Consider the following 14,273-nt stretch of genomic DNA (forward strand, 5'->3'; position numbering starts at 1 on the left):
TGAATATAAGAATAATCTGTCGGCAGTGATTAAAAATCAAAAGGATCGAATACATTTATCATTGTTGTAGTTTAAACATTTCTAATTATTAAATCCATACGGATCAAACCCTTAATAAATAAAAAATGATGAAAAAGAGATGAACACATATCAAAGAAATAAAGTCAGGATTTTTTTTTTAATTCAAACAAATGCACCATTAACAAATGAATAAATTTGCGATATAAATAATAAAATAAATAAATTCATTTAACAATATTTAGTATTTATTAACACAATTATATACATATTAACAATAGATATTTATTTAATAGTGAAAAAAGAGGACACAAAAGAATTCGAAGGTATCGAGACACTTGCAACTTCTGACAAGCGATGTATTATAATGAACGTAAGTACTATCACATTGTCAGTATTAATGAAACTTGATAGTTGAGACAATTGTATTTACATATAAATGCAAGGAACTACATTTAAAAAAAAAAAAAAATTAAACTGGCCTATCTTCAGTGTGTGCCTGGAATTAGAATCATTCGTTTGACATTTTACAAAATTTTTTTTATTTTACTAAATAAAATCATCATCAACTAGACACAAATGTAATACATATAACAAGGAAAAAAATGATCTTATTAGTTCACAGCACAAAGTATTAAAGGGGCAATCCTTTAGCTTTTTTCCCCTTTGTTGCATTATCTTTTGACTAATGAAAGCCTGATTATTTTTTAAATCGCCATGTAAATTACACTGGATTTTTTTTTTTTAAATTAAGAACAATCTGACCTGGTTTCAAATTTTTTGTAATGACAGATAAACTTTTACGGTACATTTTGATAGTTGTCGGATCACAGCCTCGAAAAAAAATATATGTGATGAGCTTTTAATTGTCTCATTTTTGTGTATATCAATGTCATTAATGTGTAATCAAGTTAAGTCTAGAGTACTTTAGATGTTTGTACAATGTATATACAAAAAAAAAAAAAAAAAAAAAAAAAAAAAAAAAAAAGACTTGCTAGACAAAATATTGCTGAAGGAAGGCTAGAGCGGAAGTATGAAATTTCAATAAGAAAAATTAACTCACCATCTGAAGATGAATCATGTACTTAGCCTCCTACTACAACTATTTTCTGCCTTTTAAATTGTGATGAGGCCAAATTAAAAATATGACTAAGAGGAAGTAATTATTGCAAAGAATGAAGAAAAATACAAAATTATAAGCGAACTACAAGAAGAAAGCCAAAATACAATATTACCTCAACCTCTCAGGAAACAAAATTATTTAGAAAAAATATACTAAAATATTTCTCTATATTTATATGTCCAGGCTTGATAAATTATGCAGAAACGAGATTTTTGTCAAATTCAAAATTAAAACAATCCATGGGCGGGGGAAAGCAAAAGTGCGCAAGTTTTCAAGCTGAACGCAATTATGCACACAAAGCAGACACAAGCCTTAGAACATTTTGTGATATAGGAATCATTCAATGTTCAATCGAGTGTACTCACTTCAAAATTATAATTATTTGGCTTATTTTTAAATATTGATAGTTGTGTTAACAACAAAGAATTAACAAAAAATCAATGAAAATAGGAATCATGATTATTATTAGACTTTGAGATTTAACGTTTAATTGTCTACAATTATGTAATTTTATTAAAAATGGCACCTAGTCATTTTAACCTGTGAAGCTCGTGTGTTCTTGAGTTTTATCTTTAATCTGTAGCTGGGTGGTTTCAAAGAACAGTGAATGTGCACGAGACAATGAAAAAGCTTGCTTTTGAAAAATACCTAGAGCAATATATCCAAAATGAATGGAACCTTGTCTGATGCTTTATGTAATGGAAACAGTAGAAGTAATTAGATTTATTACTGAAAAAGAAATGGGCCATGACTAATCAAACAAACTCAAGGAAGGTCACAGGATTTAATTTCGTAACAGGAGAAATCTTGGAAAGTTTATTCGTATATTTTCCTGGAATCTTGATGGCCGATAAATAATAGTTAAGCCTGGTAAACCATTGAATAAAGTTTTCTATTTCCAGTGATTTTAAAACTAATAGAAACTGTTACTCAAAAGATTGAGCGGTCGTCCCGGGGTGGTTTTGGACCCCTAGCCTCGTTCCATCCAAAAAATAAACTAAAGGGATGGCCTGAGTGGCCATCTTCAGACTATTAGTGTGTAATCATCCTTTGAAGATGAAAAACATCCTTGGGGTACTAAAATTTTGGAAAGTTTATTCGTATATTTTCCTGGAATATTGATGGCTGATAAATAATAGTTAAGCCTGGTAAACCATTGAATAAAGTTCTCTATTTCCAGTGATTTCAAAACTCTTATAGAAACTATTCCTCAAAAGATCGAGTGATCGTCCTGGGGTGGTTTTGAACTCCCAGCCTCCTGAGTGACAGTCGCCATCTTTAGACTATTAGTGTGTAAACATCACTTGAAGATGAAAAACATCCTTGGGGTACTAAATTACCACACGTAACTTATCATGTAAGTTTTTATATTAATTTTAAATATTTTTCTGTACTGCTTAATTTTTCTTACATAATTTATTTACATGAATTTGTAATCCAAGGAGAAGTTCACTGTCATAGGAAAAATTCAAGAAATACACTTCGTCAGTGCATCCGTACAGGAAGTTTCTTCTTCTCCATAGATGTTTTAGATTTGACGATTTGAATTCAAATCAAGTCAAGAAAAAGACGTTGATCAATTTGTTAATAAATGTGCGCAGTCGTATGTGATACCACGATAGATGTAATGCTGCATTGGCAACATTGGATCCACTGTGTTTCTAGACATATCTCAAACCTTTGTTAAAGTCTGGCACAAATACATAAAGGATTACTACATAAAGAATAAAAATAAAAATCCTTCCTAATTCAGTACAAACCACTTCTCTCCTACAGAAGGACAAATACTCCCGACTTTTAGAAATAAAGGCTTGTGTTCCGCAGGGAAGCGTCCCAGGACCAATACTGTTTTATACCGATAACCTGTCACCTTTCACAGAATATGTCAGTGAAGAATTGACAAGAAAACTGCAAAATATAAGCCTGATTGACAGGAGAACGAAAGATTGGGAAAATTAAAATAAAACGAGCATAAATTGTAAAATTACACGTTAATTCTACAGGCAGAAAATAATTCGCAGACAGTATCAATATAAAAGGAAAGTATTGACACAAAACACAGCGAAATATCTAGGAATGACACTAGATTTTATGGTGAAATGGAGAATATACATAAAAAATTATAAATAATTAAATAAATAAATAAATAAAAACAAAAAATGGGGGTTTTAAAATATAACCAACTGAGTTGGCTTTTGGAAAGGAACTTCAATTTTTCCTTTGTCCCCATCCTCAAGGTCTTTCAAGCTAGTTGATTCAACTAGTTGAACATACGGGAGTCAAGGAGTGTAGCCCAGGTAGGACATGATGGGAACTGCCCTAACCCCTTCACACGCAGTCAACTTGTCCGTCCAGGCAGATGACCAGCAAATGTTCATGTTCTCATCCCCACTCGTTGACTCAACACAAACGACTCCCAATTTTATAACAAGGGATAAACCCACACTTTTCTTTACTGGGTTTTATCATTTTTTGCTTCTCTTTTTGCAGAAGAGTAAGCACAAGAAAGTGCTCCTGCTTCCTTGCGTTCTAACATCGTACTGACCTCCTGTTGGGAAGAGAGGTTGATTCCACAAATTGCCTGATGTGAAACCAGCAAAGAGTCTTCACATGGCAGTAAACTAGTTGAGAGTCAACCGGGCAACTTAGTTGAATCAACCAAACCCCTTGTCTGAAAGAGGCCTAAACTGGTATTGATCTGTCATACCATTCTGGGGGCTGCGCCAAAAAGAGTAACATAGTTGATGACCCTTGGTATGCACAAAATAAAGATATTCACCGGGACCTGAGGATACTGGAATAAAAAGCATAAATCTTGTCTCCAAGAACATCCAAATATCAAAGTGAGTGGACTACAAAAACAACAGCACCCTGTGAGACAACCAAAGAGGACCGGATCCAATGAACTCGCTTCTTTGACTTCAGTTTGAACTTTAATAAACTAATAAGGATACGAGTGGGTGAAACGTAAATTTAACTAGTTTTGCGTAAATAATGTAAAATTAATGATTGGAGAAGTTTTTTCTTTAGTCGAGTTTAAAGTCAATTGAGTCAAGATTGAGAGTATTGGAAAAGGTAATTATTTCAAACTTGTCTCTTGTGGTACGAGGAGCATTAAGTACATGCACTGAATGCTCAGTAAATATTGCCTTAATTAGCCTTATCACTGAAAAATACACAAGATGACTTTCGTATCTTGCACGAAACCAAACATTAATACGGAAACATTCTTATTAAAAAAAAAAGGCTTCTTGAAATCAGTTTAAATTAAAACATCTCCATGTTTAATTTTCTTCACTATTCTTCAATTCTGTCAACAATTCACAGATTTCAAAACCTACATGGACGATTTTGAAATCTTATCAATAATATAAGGCCATTATATTTTTATCTTATATTTCGGAAAACCCTGTCAACTCCATTCTCATTAATGATATTTGACAAATGTATTTTTCAATTTTTTTTTTTTGTAACAAAATACCCAGCTTGAATATTACCAAATGATTTCCACCGCAGACTTTTTTTTTTCCAGAGAGAACTAATGAAACCTATTCTGAAATTCTAGAGGTAATTCCATTTTTAAATCCATTTCTTGGGAATTCTTGAATAGACCGTAGTATAATACAGCTTCCCAGCACATTTCTTTTAATTTAGGAATACAAACCCAAGCCGAAACAATATTCGATGTTCTATGCGTCCTACGGCCAACTTCACATATCCCACCAAATGTATACAGTTTACCGCTCGGTGTAATGCAACTGGCGTGGAAATACGTTGGAAACTGCAACTTCAACGATGACAATTTTTTCCATGTTAATCCCTGAAGATCCAGGAGCCAGCAATCATCTAATATTTCACTTCCACTAAAACCACCAACTATTATAAGCGAATACGAATCAGGTATCCTGTCAGCACTGTGGAAACGGCGTGGTTTAGGATATGGCTCGATAGAATCTTTGTCTCCGTGTGTAGCAACTGAACACCACTCGTTCTTTTGATAGTCATACACAGGAAGCTCCTAAAACAAATTAAAATATTCATAATTCGAGATAAGGTTAAAATAAAACCAGGTATTCCTTGCTAGTTTAATTTATTTAGAGATGGATGTTTTGGGCTTTAAAGCCCATCTTCAACATTCTAAGCGTTTCAATATCATTCAAGATATGACAACCAGCAATCAACACGGTTCATGTCAAAATTATACATAAAACTATAGGCTGATGAAACAACAATGTGAAAAAATGGAAAATCCCATATACTAGAATAATGTCAGTCTATTAAAATTGGGGCGTTGCCCTAGAAGAAAGCAAAGGCCAAAAAAATTTAATGGCGTCCTTTCAGCTTCAATTTCTAAATAAATTAAACTACCTTGGAATACCTGGTTTCTTTCAACCTTAACAAATTAAAATAGTTTCACTATATAAATTAATTAAAAAATAATAACACACATAGCTTAACAGTAAACAATATACATTATGAAATTATAATTTTTCTTTTTTAATCTGCACATACAACATAATAGTAAATTTATGAATAACTAATCGTCTAGGCTTCAATAGCCTATTTGCATAAAAATTACCAATTAAAGCTTGGAGAGGAACTTCAGGCTGACAAGGTTCTGGTGATGCCATGGTAAGAAAAAAAAAATTAATATACCCTAAAGAGCAGGCTGGGAGAATATCTCAGATAATGTCAACTATATCTGGTGTACTACATAGTATGGCTCTAAGACGAGGGGCCGCGGTAGCCGAGTGGTTAAGGCATCAGACTCTCCGTGGGTTCGATCCCCACCGTCGCCTCTGGACTTTTTCTGACGCCTAAGGGGACCGGTGGCCGCAATTGAAAGAAATTGACACGGCACTCATCAATGGAAGGGGCGGGATCGGATCTCAGCGACCCTGAATTTGGTCCCAACCCCCTTCAAAAATGAGTTTCTTCGATGGAAGAACACCGGTACAACGGGGGCTCAAGTTCACATTTGTGTTGCGAGCCCTCCCCCAAAATATGGAGCCGGGGATAAAGTACAATAAGCTGTACAGCTCAGCTGCAGTACTCAGGAGGGAACTCCTCCAGTCCCTGGTATCCATTGAAAAAAAAAAAAAAAAATGGCTCTAAGACAGAGGTCACTACCTAGTGGCATCGAACAACCCCTACAAACGCATTAGAAACCTTGCTAAACCTACCTCCACTAGAAATATTCATACAAGGAGAGGCTAGGAAAAGCTCATTTAGGCTCCAAAAACAATTAAATTGGAAAGGAACTAAACAATTCGGGCATACAACCACAATCAACAAAATCAGACACCCATTATTAGAAATGGGGACTGACTACATGGTCCCGGAAACAATCTTCACAACTTCCTATAAAGTCTCAACAGACTATAAAGGAGAGGAAGAACACAGGAGAGCATCAGATACAATGATATGGTACACAGATGGCTCCAAAACAAACGAAGGAACCGGGTCAGGCATTCCCTGTACAAGCCCAAAATATGAGCAATCAAACTCATTAGGGAAGTATAATTCGGTCTTTCAAGCGGAAATACATGCCATCAATGCTTGTGCCCTGGAAAATCTTAGAAGAGGTTACACTGACAAAAAAATCCTCATAAGATCAAACCGCCAAGCAGCCATTAAAGCATTAGCATGTAAAAGAATTACATCAAAACTAGTCAGTGAATGCATCCAAAATCTCCAAAACCTGGGAAAACACAACAACCTAATGATATCTTGGGTGCCAGGGCACAGGGGAATTTTGGGTAACGAGAAAGCAGACATTCTGGCCAGAAGAGGATCTGCAAGACCATACATAGGCCCCGAACCTATCCTTGGGATAACAAAAACAAACATAGTATCCTCCATCGCAGAATGGATCCAAGCAAAACAAAAAGAGAAGTGGATAAACTCTAGCGGTGCTAGACTTAGTAAACTTATGATGAAACAACCCTTACCAAGATTGGTAAAAACACTGCTGCAATTGGAGAGGGCAAAACTCAGAGGAGTGGTGGGACCACTAACCGGTCATTGGTATCTGAGAAAACATTTACACAACATGGGTATATAAGCGATGATCCCATCTGCAGATTATGTAATGAAGAAGAGGAAACAGCCACTCATATCATCTTCGAATACGAAGCAACAGCTCAATGGAGGTTTAACCTAATGTACGAAAAAGACTCAGGGAACCAAATTGCAGCAACAACAGTCAATGACCTGATACTTCTAAGAAGAAGGATTGAATCTATTGACTGAACTAAGGAACTAGGAATGTACAATAAGCCAGAAGGCTGCAGTGCCTGGGGAATACAAACCCCGCTTCCTACTACCCTTTCCACCATACCATACCATACCATACCTAGTGGCATCTATAAACCAAGTACTAGAAGTCATATAAGCCTTGGGCAATATTCCATTGTATTTCAGGTGGAGGCTATTGAACACTGTGCCTGTCATTGGGGGAAAACAAAATTATCCTTGTTTGGGTACCAAGGCATACGGGCAGACGGCCAATGAAAGTTCAATAAGGACAATCCTGTGCAGATATTGTGAAAAAGAAACAGCGGAACATGTCCTCTGTTAGTGGGAAGGATGCAGGCTGAGATTCTTACACCTGGGAGAGGAATATCCATGGCCTGAATTCATACAGGAGTCCTTAGCAAAGTTTAAGGCTATATCCCACAGTATTTCAAGCACAGACCACTGACCACAGTGCCTGTCCTATGCAGATATCGCCATGAAGAAAAAGGAACAGTGGAAAATGTCCTCTGTTGGTGCGAAAGATGTATCTAACTGCCAGAAGCCAAGCTGTTGAACATCCTTAGTTTCCAAAAAATATTTTGACCCCCTCTGGAGTTCCTCAAGTCTCACTTCTTGGTCTCTGTTAATGCCAACTATAGATGGTATATGGCTCTAAGACCGAGTATGGATGAGGGCCTAGTAGTATCAATAGAAATAAAACAAGGATTAGAAGTCTTGGGAAATGTCCCACTGTATTACAGGCAGAGGCTATGGAACAGGTATTGGGGGAAAAACAAAATTAACATTGTTTGGTTACCAAGGCATAAGGGCCGATGGCCAAGGAAAGTTCAATAAGGACAATCCTGTGCATATTGCCATGAAGAAAAAGAAACTGTGGAACATGTTCTCTGTAAGTATGAAGGCTGTACCTCAGGTTCCTACTCCTGGGCCTGAAGGATGCACACGAGAGTCCTTAATAAAGCTTTGGAATCTGGTAAAAAGCCTTAAGATTCAAAGAGTTCTATACACTGATGAAGATTGCACAATAGACCAATATTGGGTGCAAAGTCGTAAAGAGGCCGATTCTTTTTAATCTTGTCTTTAACCCTACGTTTTCACATTTTCATTCAGCGTTGAGTGAGCGGACAGATCGGATAGTGTCAAGTGAAACGAGCCTGCTTTAAAGAGATAATGTGGAGAAGTATGCAGCTTGATCTTGTCCAAACTATTGATCTACTACTGCTAGTCTACTAAATGCCAAAATGCATCAACAGGCAAAACTAGCGATAATAGACAAACCAGGATAATCGCAAACTATCAAGCTACATATTAGAGATTCAGATCGATTCTAATCATCCTGGTGTCTAAGGTCAAGGTGTTTTGTGCATTGAGTTTATAATTTTTATTTTTCTTCACAAAAACCAGCAGGTTAGGCACTCCTAGACAAGTTTGGAGTTAAAAGCATACACATTTAGTGCCTTTACGGCTGCCTGACTGTCGGAGAGTATGTATATCTGTGCACCTTTCATATTTTTTTTTATTTACTCATGTGCACATAGTTGTACTGCATAGACTTCAGCTTGGACAATCAATGGGGTTGGTCCAAGGAGCTTCGCTACGATGTAGATCAGCCCTTTTGTCCACTTGGAAGGGTTTGTCAAATTGAGCTTTTCCCTCATTTTGTCAGATACCATCGTAGTCATCTCATTTATTTTAATTATTTTTAGAATTTTGTGTTGGCTCCTCCTTAGATCTGGTTTTATTTCCTTATATCTCAAGAGTCTATTGACACTCTCAAAAGCCGCCTTAACATAGACATTAAGGGTGGGAGGTTGCCACTGCCGTAGTAGGTATTGATGGATTGCCTCAGTAATACTGAGACATGCTAGACTTTGTAGACTTTGTAGTTTGGTTTGTGTCTCGTTATCTGTGTTTTTAGCCACCATGCTAGAGCTCCATACATAACCAAGGGTTTGACTGTTATGGTGAATAACTTCATTTTGGGTTTTTTACTGGGTTCCAGTTTTTACTGCATTATCTTTAGCCAATGCTTAATAGAGCCTTGTCTTTATGTAGTATGTTGCCTATGTGTTTTCCCTATTTGAGCCTTTGGTCAAGGCAACTATGCCTTACCCCATTGCCAATTTAAAAAAAATCAGAATGCTTTTTCACCCCTTACTCCCACTTAACTTTGATTAAATATACTTTTTAGGGTATTTACAAATTTTGTAGACAAACATAAGTTATAAAGATTTAGAATGAGGGCTCTTTATTAGGTACATATTCTTGCAACTAGGAGAGGAAAAGCTACAAGCAAGATCCTACACGAAGGAGTTGCTGGCAAAGCTATGGAGGTCGATTAACAACCTGAAGCTGGCAAGTGAGTACAATAGATCTACTCACGACGATGTGAAGAAGACCTTGTGGCCACCTCTTTTATTCCCTATCCATATCCCTATGATGGCTCTTCTGTCAATGTTCTCAAATGGTGCCCTAAAAACTACAAAGAAACAATTGAGTTATATATTTACCTCAAATCCAAAAGACTCGAGGGATGTTCCACCTCCTAGGACGTAGACTTTGGTGCCCAAGAGGCAAAGCTCGTGCCTGTATCTGCCGAGGGGCTCGTTAGGCAGACCCTTGCTGACCGAGATGCCGTCCCAGACGTTGCTGAGCAGATTGAGTCGGTGGACATCGGCAGAATATTGGTAGCCGGTCGTCCCACCAATAACGTAGAGATAGTTGTCTGTGCGGAAGACAGCCTGTCCGTAACGAGGCTCTGGAACCTGGCCCGACACTTTGACCTTCCTGAATGTGAGCGTTCCCTCGGAAAGATTGCACGTGTATAGAGTGTTGCTGCTGTGGCCTCCAAAAGGCATCCCCGTCCCGCCGTAAACCATGAGCAGTTTGCCTTCGAGGAGGACTGCGTTCGAGGCGAGGACGAAAGGCATGTTCCTCACTTTCAGCTTGATCCACTCCCTCGTCGCGAAGTTGAACCTCCACATCTCCCTGAAAAGGGGTTTGCTCAGGAGCCAGCCGTCGTCCATGTCGAGGTCGAAGCCGGTCGAGCGGATGTTCGGATTGTAGCCGCCGTAGCAATACAAATCGCCGTCGTTGCAGACGATCCGGTGGCCGCTCCTCGGCTTCGGCTTCGACTCGCTCTTCACCGTCTGGCACTTTTTGAAGACGAACGGCTTGAAAGCGTACATCCGCTTGCTGCTGTTCTCCAGATTTATCTGTGTTATGTACGCGTCCAAATCGCTGAAACCTTGTTGGGAATTTCCCATTTTCGACAGACTCCCCGATTTATCCAATATAAACATTTAAATGAGGATTAGAAACAATTCCGTTTGTACATTTTTCAAGGGGTCGAAACGGCGGAATAGGTTCGGACGTCGTGTCGCTCACCGGGGCGGCGGGCGGCAAGGAAAACTCATTTCCGGATCGGACAGGCGGACGTCTTTTTCTACGGAGATTGAGGGAAAGTGGGTCCTCGTTGAAACTGAAAGGCCGGAAATATTTCTCGACCGCGGGACGGGCCACCTGTCTTTGCCGTAGAACCTGTCAAATGGTACGACACTTATCACTAGGCCTGGATATGGAGAAGCGAGGAGGTTCCACTTTCCCTCAGGGTGGCCGACTCCCGCTCGCTCGCAACACCGGCCGCTGGAAAATCCCGTTCCACGGCTATTTTCCGCTTTCCTTCCAAAAGCGAACGGAAAAACGGACTTCTTTGTCTTTTTTTTATTTTGTCTCCCAGTCTAAAAACCGTCGATGGAGGGGGCGAGCACAAATTTTAAAAAATTCAACCAACGTTTCCAAGATTTACACATTTAAACAATTTATAATTAATTTGTACTAAAATTATTATCTATCATAAGTACTAACTCTTATATATAGCAATTGTCGAATTGTACTGTAAAAAAATAAGTATATCCAGGACCTAATTTATAACTCCAGCTCAATTTGAAATCCATGGCCCTCTCCTGGAATAGTTTTATTTTTATGTAACTAGTAGAAGCCAAGCTGTTAAATTATCATCCTTAATCTCCAAAAAATATTTTGTATTAGTCAGGGTGGAATATACCGCGCCCTTTAAGAGCTATTGTATCCCCCATTCTCTGCCTAAAGCACACCAGTGAGTCCTATTTCATCAAGGAACTTGATTAGTAGGCCCGGTTTCAGTAGTTGAATTTCTTCTACGGTCACACTGTACGTCCCAAAGCATTTCCTCCTGCGGGCAAGCATAGCACCACAGTTTGTTAGTAGGTGTGTTGGTGTCTCCTCTGCTTCTTGGCAGAATCTGCACTTGCCGTCTTGGGTTATACCAATCTTGTTTAAATGTCCGTTTAGTTTGAAGTGTCCTGTTAGGATTTGCAGTTGTTTCCTGTTTCCTTTGATATATTCTATTACTTCTTTCCTTCCAAAATTTGTTAGTTCTTGGATTGTTTGTGTCCAATGAGTGAGTTCCACTGTTCCCTCATTTTCTTTTCTTCTTCTGTCTGAGGTACTCATTCATAATGTGGGTTCCTATTGCCACAGAAGGGCTCGGGTCCTATCAGCAGTATAGCAGCCCCTTTTCTTGCAAGGGTGTCTACTTTCTTGTTACCTACTACTCCCATGTCCTTGGACCCAGTAGAGGCTGACTTTGTTCTGCATACCTATGTTTAATTTGGTTTTGCAGTTCAACACCATCTTTGAATGATGTTTGAGCTTAGCGCTTTGATGGCTGCTTGGCTGTCTGGCATGATAGCTGTTCTTCTTTTTGTACCCTTTAGTCAAATTGAATTGAGTACATCTCTCAATTGCGTAGAGCTCAGCTTGGAAGATACTGGGTTTCTGAGTATTTGGATCAAGGACCAAATACACCTACCTCTGTACTTTCTTGTGTTCTAGATCCATCTGCGTACCAAAAGGTGGCACCGTTCTTAAAGGAAGTGTTTTCCTCTCATTCCCATGCTTTTTTGGTACCTCAGTTTCTCTCTGGAGTTCCTAAAGACTAACTTCTTGGTCTCAGTTAATGCCAACTATATATGGTATACGTATGGCTCTAAGACAGAGTATGGATCATGACCTAGTAGTATCAATAGAAATAAACCAAGGACTAGAAGTCATATAAAACTTGGGAAATGTCCCACTGTTTTTCAGGCGGGAGGCTATGGGACACTGTGCCTGTCAGACATTGGGGAAAACAACAGAATTATCCTTGTTTGGGTACCAAGGTATACAAGTCAGATGTACACGAAAAGTTCAATAAGGGCATCCGTGCAGATATTGCCACAAAGAAAAAGAAACTAGGGGACATGTCCTTTTATTTATTTTTTCAAAATCCCTTAATTAAATCTGCCTTCAGTAAAAGACAATTTCTAATAAATTTTAAAGAAATTTAGAGTAAAAATAAACTAAAAATGCTAGGGAAAGTAAATACTACAAAATTGGCAATATCCTTATTAATTTTTGAGCAGTTTAGTATATAGTTGACTGTAAGACCAAGTATGGGTCATGATCTAGTAGTTTCTATAAAAATAAACCACGTACCAGAAGACATATAATCCTTGAGCAATATCCCACTGTATTTCAGACAGAGGCTATTGAACACTGCCTGTCATTCATTGGAGACAATTTGGAATCCATGGCCCTCCCTTGGAATGGTTTTATTCATATGTAACTAGTAGAAGCCAAGCTGTTAAATTATCATCCTTCATCTTCAAAAAGATTTTGTCCCCCTCTGGAGGTTCCTCAAGGCTCACTTCTTGTTTAAACTCTTCATAAATTATGTTTTCTCTTGTTTCTCACAATTTTGCACTCTTTGTTGTTCTTTACAAAATTTTCTAACTATCTCTGAAAACTGGTGCCAAAATAATAAAACGTTCTTAATGTAAAGAATTGTGAATTTGTTACATCCTACTGCAGTAGTTTAAGTTTGATTTACGTCTATAAATTATTTGCATTTAGCATTGATATGTCAATAAAATATCTTGGGAAACAATAAGAATAATCATTTATGAAGAGTTTAAATAAGAAAGGACCAAGAAGTGAGTTTTCCACTAATTCAAGCCAAATGCACACCGTCCTCTTACCCATACATTTTCTTCTGAAATAATTTTTCAATGTTACTATTATTCCATACCTGAACATTATTTTTGTAAAAACGTTGTCAGTTACCTGTACAAAAAACAGTGGCTTTGTTTACAAAATGATTCAAAACTGTAAAAGATTAAATGCAATCAAGTAAAAATTATGAACGTTTGAAAACGCCATTTTATACTCAGTGGTATACCAAGTAAGGAGTAAGTGATTTATATCATTATCTTGATTCTAGTCAATAGATGTCGTATAATCCATTACAGTGATAAAAAAAGCTTCGGATCTCCAAGGAAGCAAAATAAGAGAAATAAAGTATCAATATTTCCTTGTACTATTTTATAACATTGTAAATAAATGAAACAATAGAAATGAAATAAATACCACTGTTTTCTGGTTTTAACACACTAAAATAAATAAAAAAGTTGATTGTACAAAATTCACAACATGTCTTATAGAAAATGGTACTGAAAAGGTTAAAAAACAAAAGAAACCAGTTTCAACAATTTATTACAATAAAAATGGAGAATACCTACTCATGAAATTAAATTGTTTCAACTTAACTTGAGTGATAAGAAAAACAAATTATTGCTCTTATGAATAAACAATAACAGTTCATATAAAAAAATTAACCTAAATAAGAAAAAAAACATGCTTCAACACCTAACACTGCACACAGCCATAATAGAAAATTAGTCGTACATACATTGAATTTTGTCATATATGTTTTATTGTTTTTGAAGTCATTAGGCAATTTGAGTTCAACTTTTATTGTAGACCCACGTTGAAATGTATTATAACAATTCATATT

General features: G+C 37.3%; 1 protein-coding gene across 1 annotated transcript; it reads right to left on the minus strand.

Moving 5' to 3' along the window:
• Nucleotides 1–244: 244 nt before the first annotated feature.
• LOC106672369 (kelch domain-containing protein 10-like) lies at nt 245–10,999 on the minus strand. The gene is made up of 2 exons (XM_014403748.2): nt 9,910–10,999; nt 245–5,159 (listed from the first exon to the last, which is right to left on the minus strand). Exons 1-2 carry the CDS (start codon nt 10,699–10,701, stop codon nt 4,680–4,682), a joined length of 1,272 nt encoding a protein of 423 aa, XP_014259234.1. The 5' UTR covers nt 10,702–10,999; the 3' UTR covers nt 245–4,679.
• Nucleotides 11,000–14,273: the final 3,274 nt, after the last annotated feature.

Source organism: Cimex lectularius, unplaced genomic scaffold (assembly GCF_000648675.2).
Source record: "Cimex lectularius strain Harlan isolate CLEC.00 unplaced genomic scaffold, Clec_2.1 scaffold160, whole genome shotgun sequence".
Classification (NCBI taxonomy): Eukaryota; Metazoa; Arthropoda; class Insecta; order Hemiptera; family Cimicidae; genus Cimex; species Cimex lectularius.

Excerpts from the sequence above, each read along its gene's own strand:
- LOC106672369 (XM_014403748.2), bottom strand. The coding sequence starts at position 10,701 with ATGTTTATATTGGATAAATCGGGGAGTCTGTCGAAAATGGGAAATTCC. Across the intron at positions 5,160-9,909 it reads TCGAGTCTTTTGGATTTGAG|GAGCTTCCTGTGTATGACTA; the intron begins GTAAATATATAA and ends AATTTGTTTTAG.